General features: G+C 47.1%; 1 protein-coding gene and 1 long non-coding RNA gene across 2 annotated transcripts; both read right to left on the bottom strand.

Annotated features, from left to right (window-relative positions):
* Positions 1-14,354: 14,354 nt before the first annotated feature.
* Positions 14,355-16,599, bottom strand: LOC135057551 (uncharacterized). Its single transcript, XR_010244197.1, has 6 exons — positions 16,391-16,599; positions 15,981-16,107; positions 15,571-15,697; positions 15,161-15,287; positions 14,751-14,877; positions 14,355-14,467 (listed from the first exon to the last, which is right to left on the bottom strand). It is a non-coding gene; the product is annotated as an uncharacterized LOC135057551 (long non-coding RNA).
* Positions 16,600-17,741: 1,142 nt separating this feature from the next.
* On the bottom strand, positions 17,742-19,196 carry LOC135057552 (putative nuclease HARBI1). The gene is made up of 3 exons (XM_063963402.1): positions 18,338-19,196; positions 17,878-18,249; positions 17,742-17,793 (listed from the first exon to the last, which is right to left on the bottom strand). Coding segments are annotated over exons 1-3 (1,137 nt in total). The 5' UTR covers positions 19,101-19,196; the 3' UTR covers positions 17,742-17,791.
* Between the last annotated feature and the right edge of the window lie 352 nt (positions 19,197-19,548).

Here is a 19,548-nt window from a genome sequence, read left to right on the forward strand (position 1 = left end):
CCCGCAGCTGCTATTTTTTTTTTTTTTATCTCCTACACTACAACCACGGAAAGGTGTGTTGTACATTAGGACGCTCTCCCGTGGACCCCTCTCACCGTCTTCATAGATTAATGGGACCTTGGTCCTACAAATAATGTAATTTCACGGATGCCTGACTTCTCCCTCACCCGGACCAACTGTTAAGCACGTAACGTACAGGTGGACCAATCTTGTTACCACTCCTTAAACGGACATTCTACTTTCACCAGATATTATGAGCAGAGCGAACACCAGAGCAAAAAAATCAGTAGCTTCACAGGATATCTCACAACACTTCTCACGCCGAGAAAAACCATCAGAAGCTTCGTCTCCGTCCTCACCGATGCCCACCCCCATCATGGACCAGACGGATGCACCCTCAACCAAGGCGGACATCCAGTCCCTCCAAAACATGATACTAGACCTCAAGAGCTCATTTACAACAGCTCTCCAGACAGCGATCGGGGAATTAAAATCCGACATGGCGGCACTGGACTCCCGCACAACCGCACTAGAATCACGGGTGGACCACCAACAAAATCTCCACAAACAGGTGGGGGAGGACATGAGTTACCTATCCAGCGAACTGGAACTCCTTAAGGATAAAGTTGAGGACAGCGAAAATCGCGAAAGGCGGAACAATTTACGCATCCGCAAAGTTCCTGAATCTATCACAGCCTCTGAATTGGAACCATACCTCCAACGCCTGTTTCTACACCTGGTCCCGTCACTTTCAAATTCTGCCATCTTGATAGAGAGAGCCCATCGCGCCCTGAGACCTAAACCAAAGGACTCGGAACCTCCCCGTGATGTTATCCTCCGATTTCTGTCCTTCAAGATTAAAAATAACATAACTCTGGCGTGCAGAAACTCAACCTCAATTTTATTTGAAGACTCCCGGCTTCAGATTTATCAAGATCTGTCACCAGTGACCATTGCTAAACGACGCGATTTACGCTCTGTCACCTCCACACTGCGCGACAATGGTTATAAATATCGCTGGGGATTCCCTTTCCGCCTCATTGTGGAGATTGATGGCAAAATTTACAACTTCGCTCTCCTGATGATGGGGACAAATTGCTTCGAAAATTGCAGCTGACTCCGGCTGCTACCTCATAGACGTGAAGCTCCTTTCGTTTAATTTTAATGTTTTTATAACGTTTAACCTAACTAATCTTGTTCTCAATCTTGCTCAACTGATATGTAAACCCTGTTTTAGGTACCGCTCCATACACAAATGCTCATTAATTTCCTTCTTAGAAGGTTCTTGTTGGCGGACCTTTAAGCCTCACGTAGCACTAAGTTGTTATCTCGCTGTGCTGGTTGGCGGCTTGGAACCATTGCCGTATAGATAAATTAACGGATTGGATTTTTTTTCCGAAGCCATGAGAGCTGTCTCTGGCCGCCAACCTGTCCAGCGATCATACCATTGGTTTTATTGTTACTAAAATGTTATTATTTGTTATATGATCACTTATATTATCGAGTTTTACATTTAGGAATATTTCGCCCCTAAAACAGGTTTTGGTGGGCTACACAATGGTCCACCCGTTCTGTTTGTTAGTGGTTTCGGGTGGGGGGCGTCAGTGCTTTATCTTGATACCTCCTCCCCCGACTCTTAGGGATTAAAGTTATTATCAAGCATAGAGGGGTGATACCCTCGTCTGTTATATTGCATTTGTGTCCCGCCAGTGAGCTCTCTCATTTTTCTTTTCTTTGAGAGCTCAACCTTGGTAGCCGAGTATCCTGCCTACTGGATACTACGTCTGCTTTATTCTCTTTTGTTCCTCTTTCTTCTATTCCCCTCCTCTCTTAGACCCCGGTTACAGTACAACTGTGTATTAACACCCTTGTAATCACAGAAAAATTGATTTATTTAACTAATATTGTTCGTATACAAAATCATACACTCCTATTTTATTCTTTTTATTCTTTAGTTATTCATTTTTTTCCCCCTCTGTCTCTCTTGTTCGTATTAGCAGAGTCCGGGACCCTAGTGATCTCCAGCGAATTACCCCCTCCTCAGCTTCAATCATGCCGCTAAAATGCCTGTCCATTAATGTCAAAGGGCTGAACACTCCTCAGAAACGCTCTCATCTCCACAGATCTCTCAGGACATTGAAAGGTGACGTGATTTTCTTACAGGAGACACACTTGAAATCAGATTCCCATCCCTCCCTGACATCTAAACAATTTCCTATGGCCTGGTACTCCAATCATACATCAAAAAAACATGGGGTGGCTATCTTAATAAGGGGGTCAGTCCCTTTCCAATTCCTAGACAGTAAGCACGACAATGAAGGCCGTTATGTGATGGTGAGAGGAAAAATTGGACACGAGGAGGTTACCTTGGCTAACCTGTACTCTCCAAACACTGCCCAATCCAAATTCTTTCGTAAGTTTTTCCACGACCTTTACTCACATAGACGAGGTAAAATACTCGTGGGTGGCGACTTCAATATGGCTCTCACGGGCATGGACAGGTCCGGCCCCTTGCGTAGTAGTCAAACCCCGAATTCCTCCGTATTACAGAGGGGGATGGCCGAGGCTGGTTTGTTCGATGTCTGGCGATTCCTTAACCCGACCACCAGGGACTATACCTTCTATTCCAATCCGCACGATGTGTACTCTCGTATTGATATGTTCCTGAGTTGTGCACCTCTCTCCCGCACCGCTCGCTCTTCCTCTATAGTCCCACTCACCTGGACTGACCACGCAGCTTTAATTGCGACATTTGACATTTTTGATATCCCTGACGGTAGACCGACATGGAGACTAAACGAGACACTATTGAAGATCCCTAAATTCCAAGACTTAATTAAAACAGAGCTTCGGGATTATTTTGCGGTTAACGTAGAAGGAGACTGCAATATAGCCACTATATGGGAAGCCCATAAGGCGGTTATCAGGGGATCCATTATCCAATTTGCATCCTGCCGTAAGAGAACCCGAGAAAACCAAATTGCCCTGTTAACGGATAATATTGCAACATTGGATCAGGAACATAAACGCACACGCTCTAAAAAAACTCTAGCCGAACTTTCTAAAGCACGAGATGAACTACAAACCCTCTTGGCAGAGAATATTGAGCGCTCGCTTCGATGGGCCAATCAATCATTTTACGATAAAAGTAACAAGGCACATACCTTATTAGCTTACCAATTACGAGCCAAAAAAGCTAACCAATGCATCCATACTATTAGACAACACTCAGGTAACATTACCTACGACCCCAAAAAAATTAATAATATCTTCTTTGACTACTATAGGACACTCTACAACCTTGATCCCCCGTCCGACCCCTTAGCACAAGCCGACCAGGCACAACAATACCTAGATTCATGCGATCTTCCTCATATAGACGAGGAAACTAACTCTACTCTCAATGCTGATATTTCTGCTGAGGAAATTGAGGCGGCTCTGAAAACCCAGAAACCTTCAAAAGCACCTGGTCCGGATGGCTATCCGATGGTGTATTACAAAACCTTCGCCCCTCAACTCATCCCTCATATGATCTCCCTGTTTAATAAAATATTACGGGGCACGCCCTTCCATACTGACTCCACGACGTCCCGCATTATTGTAATCCTGAAGCCCGGAAAAGACCCCTCGCATTGCACAAATTACAGACCCATATCTTTGATAAATACTGATCTTAAACTTTTTGCCAAAATACTAGCAACTCGTCTGAACGCTGTGTTGCCATCATTAATAGATCCTGATCAAGTGGGATTTATCCCTGGCCGTCAGGCCTCGGACAACACCAGACGCACTATTGATTTGATTCACCAAATAAACTCGTCGAAAACACCAGCGATTGCCTTGGCGCTGGACGCCGAAAAGGCATTTGACCGCATTTCCTGGCCCTTTTTGTTTTCCACTTTATCTTCATTTGGCTTCCATGGTCATTTCATCACTGCGATAGAGGCCCTCTATTCCAACCCCTCATCTATGGTCCTGACCAATGGATTGAGCTCACCTCGATTTAGTTTGAAGAATGGCACTCGCCAGGGCTGCCCTCTTTCGCCCCTACTTTTTGCTCTATGCATCGAACCTCTTGCGGCCCGTATTAGACTTAATACGGACATTGGGGGGATTACAGTAGGGCAGAGCTCATACAAAATATCTTTATTTGCGGACGACGTGCTCTTGACTTTATCTAACCCATTTGATCTCTCTTCCTAATCTACAAAAAGAATTACTACTATACGGTTCCCTCTCGGGTTATAAAATAAACCACACCAAATCAGAGGCCCTTGCATTTAATATCCCACCCCAGACCCACTTGATTCTAACCTCCTCCTTCCCTTTTCTTTGGAGACCCTCGGCTATCAAATACCTCGGCATATTCATTACTAAATCCTACACCAGCCTCTACCAGACTAATTTTGTTCCTATGATTAAAACTCTCACCCAAGACTTGGATAAATGGGACAGATTATTCATTTCATGTATTGGACGGATTAACGCCCTAAAAATGAATTTCCTTCCCCGTATTCTTTACCTATTTCAGACCATTCAGATAATGGTGCCCCGAATGACTTTGACCTCATTGCAATCATTGTGCAACAAATTTATTTGGGCTCATCGTAAGTTTCGATTAAGATGAACACTGTTGACTAAGAGTGCTACTTTGGGCGGACTGGGATATCCTAACCTTCAACCTTATTTTAATGCCTGTCACCTTAATCACATGGTGTCCTGGCATTCCCCTCAAGGGAACAGAAAATGGGTCGATATTGAGAATTCAATATATCAGGGCGTCCCCCTCGACTCTCTTCTATGGCTCCCCAGGTCCTGCAGACCAGCCTCGGCCTATTCAATCCCCACGATTAAATTTACCCTTGGATTGTGGGACAAACTCCGCAGCACCTATAATTTATCCTCACACCCCTCACCTTTGACACCTATCTGGGGACACCCTGCCTTTCCCCCAGGCTGCGAGCGAAAAATAGCAGCCCCATGGCAATCTCAGGGTATCACGAGATTTATTCATGTTAAAGGCCACTCAGCACCGACCTCCTTTGGGGATTTTCAGGAACGCCTTGGTTTGCCATCCTCGTGTCATTACCATTACATCCAAATTCTTAGCTTTCTCAAATCTCAGCTTAAAACTACCCCTTTGAAACCACCCACCTCCTTTGAACATATGTGTATACTTTCAATTGGCAAAAAGGGTAATATCTCAACAATATACAACTCGATTCTGACCCCAGATCCCCCTGCCCGTGAACCCCATGAACTAGCCTGGGAATCAGATCTCTCCCATCCGTTGGAAGATGATCAATGAGAAGAAATCAGAATGCGCATCGCTAAAGCCTCCATTAGTGTGGCACTCAGAGAAACATGCTATAAGATCTACACCAGGTGGTACTTAGTCCCCTCCAGACTTCATTCCATTTACCCCACGACATCAAATCTGTGTTGGAGACTCTGTGGAGAGGAGGGCACCTTTTTTCACATATGGTGGACGTGCCCGTCTATTCGCCCTTTTTGGAAAATGGTAGGAGCACTTATTGCTCAAACATGCGGACATAATCTAGACCTTTCCCCTGAAACTGCCCTACTGCATGCTCCCATACCATTACTACCTAAAACCCAAGACAAGCTTACCATGCTACTTTGCATGGCGGCTAAATCTCTGATCGCGAAATGCTGGAAAGACCACAAACCTCCCTCCAAAGCATTGCTGATATCCAAAATTAACTATATAGCCAACATGGAATATATTACAAGCCTGAGGAATAACACTGTGGCACAGTTCCACAACATTTGGTCTCCTTGGTACCTCGCTCGGTCTTTATTGATGCCCGGACTATGTTGATACTGCTAATACTGCTGACTCTGCTGATACCTCCATCATCTCTGTTGTCTCCCCCTCTGTTACTAATACAGAGAACTGTTCCTATTTTCTTATCTCCTTATTTGTAACATCCCCAATATTTCCCTTTTATTATGATACATTCTCTAGCTTCTTCTCCTCCTTCCTTTTCTTTTTCTTTCCTACTTTTACTCCTCACAAGATTACACCAAGATTTGGTATAAATTTTATACTATATCGGTAAAATAAAACGAGAATGGTCAGATACGCGGCTAGAGTTTTGCAGGGTGCATGTTACTAATGCCTGTTGGCCTATAATTTCATGGAAATGTCTCTATTGTTGTGATCTGGTATGTAAAATGTTTGTTTTCTTGTTCAATATCCTTACCCTGCACAAGTTTGTACTTGTTAATGTTATGACTTCTGATCAACCTCAATAAAAATTCTAACTTTAAAAAAAAAATGTGTGTGTTGGAGAAATGGGGTGGACTAAGTTCCGTCACCTGTAATGGTAGGTGGAACTAGTTCCGTTTCTGCCATGGCCCTGCAGAGTAATTCCAACAGTAAAGCCCACCCCAACACTCACGTCAATAGATGATGCGGACAAGGCTATTGTCACTGAGGAGCGTCAGCCACCTCCCCCTTCCTCAGGTCCTGACAGCAACCAGGGTCCTCTGCCTGTGGCCTACCCTTCCTAGTACTCACCACGCTGTGTCTGTAAGATGGCGTTTATCCCCATCTCAGGTCCCAGCGGCTTCTTTTTCTGGCAAGGTGTATGTGATGTCATGCCATCACCACCGCTGAAGTGAAGAGGAGCTGACTCTGTGTATGTAGAAGACAAGATGAGAGGGGCTGGAGTGACAGGCAGAGATGTGTATAAGGGAGCTGTGGCCATTATGTGTATAAGCAGCACTTCTGTGGCCATTATGTGTATAAGCAGCACTTCTGTGGCTATTATGTGTATAAGCAGCACTAAGGGACACTACTGAGTGATGTTATGTAAATAAGGAGCACTACTGTGTGAGGCAACATGAATAAGGGGCACTACTATGTGGTTTAGTATGAATCAGGGGCACTATGAAGGGTGTAATGTGAATGAGATTGTTCTATTGTGTGGCGTAATTTGAATTGGGGGTATTATTGTGTGACCATGCCCCTTTCTTGTGAGGCCACACCCCTTCTTTGCAACCATGGGATGCCTAAACCCTAGCACTGGCCCTGGCTCCGCCTCCACAGCTCCCGGACATCTTCAGGCTGTTACAGTGTGCTGTAGGCAGAGACTTCTCTGGGACTGTAATTGATGCAGGAGGGGAGGTGGGACTTTGCTTCATTCAGGTGACCACAGTTGCATCTTTCTGCAGTGCCACCCTCCCTGTAGGCGTCTGCTGCTCTACGTAACTCCAGCTGTCGGGCTTCCCGGTGTGCTCTTCTCTGCTTGTCCCTTTGATTTAATCAGTTGGGTAAATATTTTTCAATTTGTGTGCAGTGTGGGGTATAGCGGCTAGATGATAGGAAGCTGGGACAGTCAGTTAAGCTGGGTAGACACTGGAGCAATCTCGGTCGAATATATCATTTCCAGCTGAATCGGAATGACATATTGGCCTGATCCCTCAGTGAGTACGGACAATCTGTAAGCTGCTCAGCTAACAATTTCACATGCGGCGCAATGCAAGGTAATGAAGGTTGAAATGAGATGTCTTCCATCCTTCATTACATCAGTCTGATGTGTATGGGCAGCACAATGTGTCAGCCTGTCGGCTGCCATATTGTCCGGGTATATATCACTACAGTGTGTACTTGGCATTAGACAGCGGAGGCACTCCAACGTCCTAACAGTTTCACCAGAACCCAAAATTGGCAATCCCTGTCACTTCAGCAGCATCTCCATTCAGCGATCAACGGTTATCAACCGCTGTACTGGCTCATGGGATCCTGCTTTACACACTCAGCAATCGGACTGCTTAACCACCGAGCTGGCTCATGAGAGCTCCTGCCAGAGACCCTGGTGCGGGTCCATGCTCCCCTCTGAACCTCAGTCCAGACTGGTGTCCTTTTCTGTAACATTAAGCAACACCCCACGACATACATGGAGCATATTATAGGGCACAACAGTTTATATAAGATAGCACTGTTATTAATATCAAAAAATATTTATATATTACCAGTTATTTTATATATATATATATATATATATATATATGCGCACAGCGTCTCTTCAGTGCAGGAGCCGCCCAACTGCCCTTCCCCTCCACCCCCACCGCAGGACACTGTGGCCCACGGGTGGGACAGCGGGACAGTCCTAAAAAAAACGGGACTGTCCCGTAAAAATCGGGACAGTTGGGAGGTATGCTTATGTTCCTCACCTCTTCCCCCCCTCAGTTCCCCTTTGTCCTCCCACACCCTTCGCTGCCCCTCCTGACCTCCCCCTATTTCCAACCGAGTTCAGCTGAAAATGTACCCTGTAAAGACTTAGCTGTGAGTAGATTCAGGGGTATATGCAATAGCGGGCGAATCGCGTCATTAGATCCGCCTCTGTATAATTCGCCCGCTATCGCCAGCCGCAGCCCTGTTGCCGGGACCCTGAATTCTCAATATTCAATGAAAAACTGATTCGCCCCTCCCGCAGGCGGATTACGGCCAATCGGCGAGTAGTGGGCGTACTGAATTCGCCTTCCCGCCTAAAGCAGCCCTTTATTAGGGCTTGTTTGCTGCATGTGCTCTGCAGCCATTTTGTGAACCTGCAGAGAGGTGTGAGGAGGAGCAGAGCTAGCAATTTGGTTGTTTGCTGTGGATATCGTTTGGACACCCCAGCAGGCTTTATTCCAGGACAGTCAGGAGGATTCCTGTTACCCCGGAGCAGAGCCATTTTAGGAGCTTTTACTACATTTGTAGGTAAGTACCACATGTGTGTCTGGTGTTGCATGTATGTGTTTGTGTAGTGGGGGTTGCCATGAGGTGTACATGGGGTGTTTGGGTATGTGTGCATGTGTGCAGGTATGTGTATAGCCCCTTGCTTGTGTTGCTGCATTTTTTGGGGGAGACTTGTGTTTTGGGGTAGTTTTTCACGTTTTTTTTTTTATTCTTTAAATTACTTTTTTGGGTCTTCTATTAGCATTGGTGTACCTCCTGAGGGTGCTGGGATGCTTTCTGGCCATTTTGGGGTGGTTTGGAGCAAGTTTAGTCGACAGCCTGGTTGACATGTGCTGCTGATTGTTTTTCAAACATGTGTTTTCCTGCCTAATTTTGCTGTGGGGTGCCTCCTGAGTGTGTTGGGATGCTTTCTGGCCATTTTGGGGTGATTTGGAGCAAGTTGAGTCGACAGCCAGGTTGACATGTGCTGCTGACTGTTTTTCAAACATGTGTTTTCCCGCCTAATTTTGCTGTGGGGTGCCTCCTGAGTGTGCTGGGATGCTTTCTGGCCATTTTGGGGTGATTTGGAGCAAGTTGAGTCGACAGCCAGGTTGACATGTGCTGCTGATTGTTTTTCAAACATGTGTTTTCCCGCCTAATTTTGCTGTGGGGTGCCTCCTGAGTGTGCTGGGATGCTTTCTGACCATTTTGGGGTGATTTGGAGCAAGTTGAGTCGACAGCCAGGTTGACATGTGCTGCTGATTGTTTTTCAAACATGTGTTTTCCCGCCTAATTTTGCTGTGGGGTGCCTCCTGAGTGTGCTGGGATGCTTTCTGGCCATTTTGGGGTGATTTGGAGCAAGTTGAGTCGACAGCCAGGTTGACATGTGCTGCTGATTGTTTTTCAAACATGTGTTTTCCCGCCTAATTTTGCTGTGGGGTGCCTCCTGAGTGTGCTGGGATGCTTTCTGGCCATTTTGGGGTGATTTGGAGCAAGTTGAGTCGACAGCCAGGTTGACATGTGCTGCTGATTGTTTTTCAAACATGTGTTTTCCCGCCTAATTTTGCTGTGGGGTGCCTCCTGAGTGTGCTGGGATGCTTTCTGGCCATTTTGGGGTGATTTGGAGCAAGTTGAGTCGACAGCCAGGTTGACATGTGCTGCTGATTGTTTTTCAAACATGTGTTTTCCCACCTAATTTTGCTGTGGGGTGCCTCCTGAGTGTGCTGGGATGCTTTCTGGCCATTTTGGGGTGATTTGGAGCAAGTTGAGTCGACAGCCAGGTTGACATGTGCTGCTGATTGTTTTTCAAACATGTGTTTTCCCGCCTAATTTTGCTGTGGGGTGCCTCCTGAGTGTGCTGGGATGCTTTCTGGCCATTTTGGGGTGATTTGGAGCAAGTTGAGTCGACAGCCTGGTCAACATTTTGTGAGGGGCAGCCATTTTGTGAGGGGCAGCCATTTTGTGAGGGGCAGCCATTTATACATGTATTTATTTATTTTTTATAACAGAGATGTCAAGGGACAATCAGACCCGATCCGCCCCTTCCCCCACCCCCTCGGATCTATCCCTGCATAGCAATGAGGAGTGGGAGCCAACCCAGGAGGCGGATGCGACCGACCAGGCATCTAGTGACCAGCCGCGGTCGTCAAGGGCCCATGAGAAGTCCAAGAAAAAGCCTAGTAAAAAGGTACTTAACCACACCTGCAGACACAAATAGCATCAAACTTTACCCACTGTAGTTTGTGCAATGCCATGCACACCTACTGTAATAGGTGTGCAATGCCAGGGATACTGACACTCACAGGTACATACCGATCTTATTTAAAAATAATTTTTTTTTTTTTAATCCCTAAAGGCAAGAAGCCAGCCAGAGGAGCAGTCGGAGGAGGAAGCCTCTGGTGAAGATGCAGGACAGAAAAAGCCGCGTGGACCCAGATACACTGAGGCGGAAAACTGTGTCCTAGTGGATTGCGTCGACAGGTCCTACGACGTTTTGTATGGACCAAGGGCACAGAAAACAGCATTTAAGGTAAAGCGGAACATCTGGGAATCCATCGCCAGTCAAGTAACTGCAATTTCTGGAAACCGCCGGAGCACCAGAAATTGCTTGAAGCGGTACAGTGATTGCCGCAGACAGACCAAGAAGAAGATGGGGATTCAGCGCCGACATGAGACAGCTACGGGAGGTGGCCCGGCTCTCAATCTGAAGTGGCTACCCTGGGAGGACGTTATTAGAAGGCGCATGAACCCTGCCATGGTCGAAGGAGTTCGCGGAGGTGTGGACTCTAGCCGTCCTGCTGGCTTTCCCGAGGAGGAAGAACCGCCCAGAAGACGGAGGAAGGCGGGAGACCAGCCGTCCAAAAGGAGGTCTGATGGTAAGAATACTTTCACATGAGCTGTAGTTCCCTTTAAAATTTTTGTATGTGCTAATGTGCTTTTTTTTTTTTCAGACAGACCTGCCCAGAGGACATCACCTGCGCACAGGACATCGCCAGCGCACGGACCGTCACCTGTGCAGCAGGCATCGGCAGCAGCGCGCGGACCATCAACTGCGCCGCAAGCATCGCGAGCACACAGATCGTCACCTGTGCGCCACAGTTCGTCATCGCGCAGTTGGTCACCTGTGCACCAGACGACGTCAGCGCACAGACTATCACCTGTGCGCCAGACACCGTCGGCGACCACACCACAAGATGGGCGCCAAACTACAGCTCCTGCGCGCAGGCCATCACCAGATCGTCTTCTCTCCAGGAGCTCTGGGACTGTGACTGAAGAGCCTCAAGACACAACCCTTGTGGACCCATCACCCGATCTGTTTGAGTCTACAGGGTTAACTGACGAAACTTTTCTTGGGTTTGAGGACAGCCGTGCAGACGTATCCAGCCAGACCCTTGAAAAGTCTTCCGAAACGAGGACAAGTGGAGCTCCTGGAGCAGCGGCATCACAGGATGGAGAAGGTTTGTATTTATTTTGTGTGTGTGTGGGAGGGGGGGGGGGGGGTCAGCAGTTGTGTAAAGTTTATTAACTTTCCCAAAAAAATTATTTTGCAAACAGTGGTGCCACGAACCAGCAGCGGACTAGCTTCGGGGATTGGTTCGTACTTCAGGCCGGATCTCCTACAGGAGTCGTCAGAGGATGACGAGGTGGAAGTGCAGGAGGCTCCAGTTACTACATCCCTGCGTGAGTAAATTGAATAGTGAGCCTTCAAAAAAATGTATGATGAATGTGTATAATATTGTCTAATTTTCTTTTCAGCTGCCCAAATGCAAGTGGTGGCAGACATCCAGGAAGGGCAGAATCCCTCAAATGTTCAGAGGGTTCACACCCTGGCATCAGAGATTGGGACACGCCAGGATACATACACAAATGTTGTGGGAAGCAGACTGGACAACATTGAGAGGACAATGGAGAAAATGTCCAACAGTCTACATGAACTGCAGAAGACTCTTTCCGACAGCACGGCCACAATACTACAGATCATACTTGAAGATCATAGGGAGAATAGGAACGTACTTAACATTATGTCCGATTCCTTGGTCAAGCTTGTGGAAAACACCACATGTTTGGCAGAAAGTAATAAGAACATGTCGGATAGTCATCGACACTCCGCTTCCAGCCAACAGGTCATGGCAACCACACTGCAGATGATCTATGAAAAGCTCCCAGTACCAGCTCATCAACACGCTGGTGATCCACCATATCCGCCGTCGCAAGCCACAAGGACGCATCGTACCCTTCCTCGAGTCCCATCCCAGTACAGTCAGTCACAGATGTACCAGGGATATACAGGGATGTACCCCACCCCCCAGATGCCTCCACCACCGGCCGCACAATCTTCAGCAGCATGGGCACCGAGGGCCAGTCAACATACTCCCCAGCCTCCCAGGACATCCACGCCCTATCAGGGGGAAGAAGAGGATCCGGACAGACTTCCACCATAAACCGGGTCGTATTATTTTATTTTCTTTAAAATGTTTTTCATGTATCCCTGTCTTCCCCTCCCATTAGTTTGTTGTTTTTCTTACTATTGTTTTTTCTTTGTTGGCCTTCCCCACCCGTGACCGGGTACTACCAAGGAGCTTTGTGTAGGCATACATGCGCGGGCATGTATGCGGGCGCGTGTGGTAACGGATGAAAGCTCCTTGCGGCTACATGTATGATGGGCCAAAGAGCTATTCTGATACCCCCTTTTTCTTCCAAAAATCCTTTTTGTAATGATGTACAGTAGACTTTCATTGTGTGAATTTACTATTCACTAGTCTGTGTTTTTTACTTATTCATAGGATTGATGAGGAAAAATGAAGTGGACGGCATAAGTTTGTGTTGAGCGTACCAAGGTGAGTAGAACCATGTTTAATTCAAGAAACTTTGAACCGCATGCCTTTGTAGAACAACACCGCCCAGCAATGGGTCATGCTGGGCTGTGTTGTTCCACAAATGTTAGCGTGTCAAAGTGCTGACCACTGACGCCACTCTTTCACTTTGAACCGCATGCCTTTGTAGAACAACACCGCCCAGCAATGGGTCATGCTGGGCTGTGTTGTTCCACAAATGTTAGCGTGTCACAGTGCTGACCACTGACGCCACTCTTTCACTTTGAACCGCATGCCTTTGTAGAACAACACGGCCCAGCAATGGGTCATGCTGGGCTGTGTTGTTCCACAAATGTTAGCGTGTCAAAGTGCTGACCACTGACGCCACTCTTTCACTTTGAACCGCATGCCTTTGTAGAACAACACCGCCCAGCAATGGGTCATGCTGGGCTGTGTTGTTCCACAAATGTTAGCGTGTCAAAGTGCTGACCACTGACGCCACTCTTTCACTTTGAACCGCATGCCTTTGTAGAACAACACCGCCCAGCAATGGGTCATGCTGGGCTGTGTTGTTCCACAAATGTTAGCGTGTCAAAGTGCTGACCACTGACGCCACTCTTTCACTTTGAACCGCATGCCTTTGTAGAACAACACCGCCCAGCAATGGGTCATGCTGGGCTGTGTTGTTCCACAAATGTTAGCGTGTCAAAGTGCTGACCACTGACGCCACTCTTTCACTTTGAACCGCATGCCTTTGTAGAACAACACCGCCCAGCAATGGGTCATGCTGGGCTGTGTTGTTCCACAAATGTTAGCGTGTCAAAGTGCTGACCACTGACGCCACTCTTTCACTTTGAACCGCATGCCTTTGTAGAACAACACCGCCCAGCAATGGGTCATGCTGGGCTGTGTTGTTCCACAAATGTTAGCGTGTCAAAGTGCTGACCACTGACGCCACTCTTTCACTTTGAACCGCATGCCTTTGTAGAACAACACCGCCCAGCAATGGGTCATGCTGGGCTGTGTTGTTCCACAAATGTTAGCGTGTCAAAGTGCTGACCACTGACGCCACTCTTTCACTTTGAACCGCATGCCTTTGTAGAACAACACCGCCCAGCAATGGGTCATGCTGGGCTGTGTTGTTCCACAAATTTTCATTGAAAAAAAATGAACATGAATTTAGTGTGTCTTTACTTTAATATACTTTTTTTTTCTTTTCCCCACAGATATCTATATACACAAGAAAAGAATGTAAAGAAGAACAAACTACTTTTTTTTTTTTAATTAACTTTCAAACTTTATTAAAAAATTTTTTTCTTCAATAAACTTTTAAAAATAGAAGTTTCATGTGGTTTTTATTAAAATTTGTAATGCAGTTGAATTGTACGTAAGTAGATTGCCCAGGGAACATCAGGGGAACTGTCTCTTCACATCCACGCCACTTAGGAAGGATACACCGGAAGACCTGTGGAAGAGAACAGTATGAGCTACCAGATGTGGGTAATAGTGTCACCCTGGGGCTGAAAAAAGAGGTACATACAACAGTCCACACAACACAAGCGGGGAACAGTGGGTCCAAATGCAACCCTCCTGCACTTGCATCACTACACATCCAAACATTCCCCGCTCCAGCATTGCTGTTTCAGGGAATGTTTGGATGTGCAGTCTTGCAAATGCCGGAGGGCTGCACTTTGGACATGCCAGGGTGATTTTGGACAAGGGAGTTTTGTTGGTCAATTGCATCTCACCTGAGGGGGTTGTCTGCTACATGGCGGAGGGTCAGGTCCACATCACCAGTAGGGTCACCCATGGAACATCAGGTGAAATGTCGTGTCTCCTCACATCCACGCCACTTGGGAAGATACACCGCAGGACCTGTGGAAGAGAACAGTATGAGCTACCAGATGTGGGTAATAGTGTCACCCTGGGGCTGAAAAAAGAGGTACATACAACAGTCCACACAACACAAGCGGGGAACAGTGGGTCCAAATGCAACCCTCCTGCACTTGCATCACTACACATCCAAACATTCCCCGCTCCAGCATTGCTGTTTCAGGGAATGTTTGGATGTGCAGTCTTGCAAATGCCGGAGGGCTGCACTTTGGACATGCCAGGGTGATTTTGGACAAGGGAGTTTTGTTGGTCAATTGCATCTCACCTGAGGGGGTTGTCTGCTACATGGCGGAGGGTCAAGTCCACATCACCAGTAGGGTCACCCATGGAACATCAGGTGAAATGTCGTGTCTCCTCACATCCACGCCACTTGGGAAGATACACCGCAGGACCTGTGGAAGAGAACAGTATGAGCTACCAGATGTGGGTAATAGTGTCACCCTGGGGCTGAAAAAAGAGGTACATACAACAGTCCACACAACACAAGCGGGGAACAGTGGGTCCAAATGAAACCCTCCTGCACTTGCATCACTACACATCCAAACATTCCCCGCTCCAGCATTGCTGTTTCAGGGAATGTTTGGATGTGCAGTCTTGCAAATGCCGGAGGGCTGCACTTTGGACATGCCAGGGTGATTTTGAACAAGGGAGTTTTGTTGGTCAATTGCATCTCACCTGAGGGGGTTGTCTGCTACATGGCGGAGGGTCAAGTCCACATCACCAGTAGGGTCACCCATGGAACATCAGGTGAAATGTCGTGTCTCCTCACATCCACGCCACTTGGGAAGATACACCGCAGGACCTGTGGAAGAGAACAGTATGAGCTACCAGATGTGGGTAATAGTGTCACCCTGGGGCTGAAAAAAGAGGTACATACAACAGTCCACACAACACAAGCGGGGAACAGTGGGTCCAAATGCAACCCTCCTGCACTTGCATCACTACACATCCAAACATTCCCCGCTCCAGCATTGCTGTTTCAGGGAATGTTTGGATGTGCAGTCTTGCAAATGCCGGAGGGCTGCACTTTGGACATGCCAGGGTGATTTTGGACAAGGGAGTTTTGTTGGTCAATTGCATCTCACCTGAGGGGGTTGTCTGCTACATGGCGGAGGGTCAGGTCCACATCACCAGTAGGGTCACCCATGGAACATCAGGTGAAATGTCGTGTCTCCTCACATCCACGCCACTTGGGAAGATACACCGCAGGACCTGTGGAAGAGAACAGTATGAGCTACCAGATGTGGGTAATAGTGTCACCCTGGGGCTGAAAAAAGAGGTACATACAACAGTCCACACAACACAAGCGGGGAACAGTGGGTCCAAATGCAACCCTCCTGCACTTGCATCACTACACATCCAAACATTCCCCGCTCCAGCATTGCTGTTTCAGGGAATGTTTGGATGTGCAGTCTTGCAAATGCCGGAGGGCTGCACTTTGGACATGCCAGGGTGATTTTGGACAAGGGAGTTTTGTTGGTCAATTGCATCTCACCTGAGGGGGTTGTCTGCTACATGGCGGAGGGTCAAGTCCACATCACCAGTAGGGTCACCCATGGAACATCAGGTGAAATGTCGTGTCTCCTCACATCCACGCCACTTGAGAAGATACACCGCAGGACCTGTGGAAGAGAACAGTATGAGCTACCAGATGTGGGTAATAGTGTCACCCTGGGGCTGAAAAAAGAGGTACATACAACAGTCCACACAACACAAGCGGGGAACAGTGGGTCCAAATGCAACCCTCCTGCACTTGCATCACTACACATCCAAACATTCCCCGCTCCAGCATTGCTGTTTCAGGGAATGTTTGGATGTGCAGTCTTGCAAATGCCGGAGGGCTGCACTTTGGACATGCCAGGGTGATTTTGGACAAGGGAGTTTTGTTGGTCAATTGCATCTCACCTGAGGGGGTTGTCTGCTACATGGCGGAGGGTCAAGTCCACATCACCAGTAGGGTCACCCATGGAACATCAGGTGAAATGTCGTGTCTCCTCACATCCACGCCACTTGGGAAGATACACCGCAGGACCTGTGGAAGAGAACAGTATGAGCTACCAGATGTGGGTAATAGTGTCACCCTGGGGCTGAAAAAAGAGGTACATACAACAGTCCACACAACACAAGCGGGGAACAGTGGGTCCAAATGAAACCCTCCTGCACTTGCATCACTACACATCCAAACATTCCCCGCTCCAGCATTGCTGTTTCAGGGAATGTTTGGATGTGCAGTCTTGCAAATGCCGGAGGGCTGCACTTTGGACATGCCAGGGTGATTTTGAACAAGGGAGTTTTGTTGGTCAATTGCATCTCACCTGAGGGGGTTGTCTGCTACATGGCGGAGGGTCAAGTCCACATCACCAGTAGGGTCACCCATGGAACATCAGGTGAAATGTCGTGTCTCCTCACATCCACGCCACTTGGGAAGATACACCGCAGGACCTGTGGAAGAGAACAGTATGAGCTACCAGATGTGGGTAATAGTGTCACCCTGGGGCTGAAAAAAGAGGTACATACAACAGTCCACACAACACAAGCGGGGAACAGTGGGTCCAAATGCAACCCTCCTGCACTTGCATCACTACACATCCAAACATTCCCCGCTCCAGCATTGCTGTTTCAGGGAATGTTTGGATGTGCAGTCTTGCAAATGCCGGAGGGCTGCACTTTGGACATGCCAGGGGGATTTTGGACAAGGGAGTTTTGTTGGTCAATTGCATCTCACCTGAGGGGGTTGTCTGCTACATGGCGGAGGGTCAGGTCCACATCACCATTAGGTCGCCCATGGTAGAGTTGGATAAAAGGGTCAAATATTTGCGGTAACCAAACAGGATAAAACAGGGGGGAACAAACTGTATAAACACGGCCTGGGGATACACATCAACAGGATGTAAAACTCTGTAATAGATAAATGAAGAGGTTTTTTTAAAAAAAATCCAATGTCAGTTAACACGATAATACAAATGTTGTCAGTATACTCACAGGTAACTGCAAAAAAATTTTGTATCACTGTCCGCCGGGAATCCTCTCCTTCGTCCATACCCACCGGTAGAGCAGAAGACCGGTTCCCGCGTAGGAAAGCACTACGACGAAGAGTCACCGGCAAACGGTTTGCGACACATATGTTGTGTAAAATACAACATGCATTTACCATGCCGCAAACCTTCGACGGTGAGTACAAAAGAGCACCGCCGGAAGTGTCTAAACATCGAAACCGGCTTTTAAGTACACCGAAGGCACGCTCAATTATTCCCCTCGATGCAATGTGTTTCTCTTGGTAACGTTTTTCTGCTCTACCAACAGGATTAGACAATGGGGTCAACAGCCACGGTTTGTTTGGATAACCCGCATCGCCTATAGAAAATATAAAAAAAATGTTAGGTACTTGTAAAAAATAATAAAAAAAAATATAATAAAATAATAATAAAATGAAAATACATACCTAACAGCCAGCCACCAGGCATGTTTCCTGTTTCGAACTTGTCAAACAGCGATGACTGGCTTAGGATGAAGGAGTCGTGAGATGATCCAGGAAATCCCACAAAAATATTCAAAAATCTCATATTTACATCACAGACCGCCTGCACGTTCAGGGAATGGAACTGTTTTCGGTTCCGAAAACATTCCTCTGAATTACGTGGCGGTCTGATCTGCACGTGGGTACAGTCAATCGCGCCCAGCACATTGGGAAATTTGTATTTGTTGTAAAAGCCTAATTTGATCTCACGACATTCGCTGTCCGTCTCTGGAAATGTGATGTACTGGATCGTCAATTTGCGGAAAGCCCTAATGACTTGGGTTATACAGCGCGACAGAGTCGACTGAGAAAAACCGCATGTTTGAGACAGTGTAGGCTGGAATGTGCCTGACGCCAAAAAATGTAACGTCCCCAGCAGTTTCTGAAAACCGCTGATTGCACGATTTGACCGTGCCCGAGGTTCCAAGTCGGCCTCCAACAGAGCGTACAGCGAATATATGTCGCGAGTCGATAAGCGATAATTTTGTATCACCTCGAACTCGCTGAGATCCTCCAGTTCACGCCTAGTGCGATACTGGCGTGGACGTGGAAATGAAACCCGCAATACTGGCTCACCCAATGCAGACATTTGCTGACCTGGATCCTGATGTTCATCTGCACTTTCTTCCTCCATCAAGCTTGCAGCCAGCATGAACAACACAATCTGGTCAGAAAAAGGCTCCATCATTGTAGTCAGTACAAAAATAGGAATGTGTTTTAAAACGCAGGGATTTTCCTAAAAAAACGATTCCACAAGAGAGCTGACTGTAATGGCTCCTTCTCTCTGTAGTCTCAAACCCAGGAGTGAGGAGATAGGAGGGGCTTTGCAGAAGTGTATCCTGGGTAAAACTGTGGAATCATGGGTAAATTTCCCTCAGGAGATTGAAGAAAAAAATATTCCTTTAAAAAATCAATTAAATAATACTTGTGAGTCAAAAAAAGACAAACCAAGTAGATAATCCTTTCAAATATAAATAGATATGCTACTAGCAATCCTCAAATATCCCAAAAAATGATGTTCTAAAAATTTTTTTTGAGAACCCGCCAGTCAACTGAGGCGGACTAAAATAGGCGAATTTGCGGTCGAAAAGTACTGCAGGCGAATTTCCAAACTTGAATTGAATATGCTTGAGGCG

This window comes from Pseudophryne corroboree, chromosome 3 (genome assembly GCF_028390025.1).
Source record: "Pseudophryne corroboree isolate aPseCor3 chromosome 3, aPseCor3.hap2, whole genome shotgun sequence".
NCBI classification, from domain to species: Eukaryota; Metazoa; Chordata; class Amphibia; order Anura; family Myobatrachidae; genus Pseudophryne; species Pseudophryne corroboree.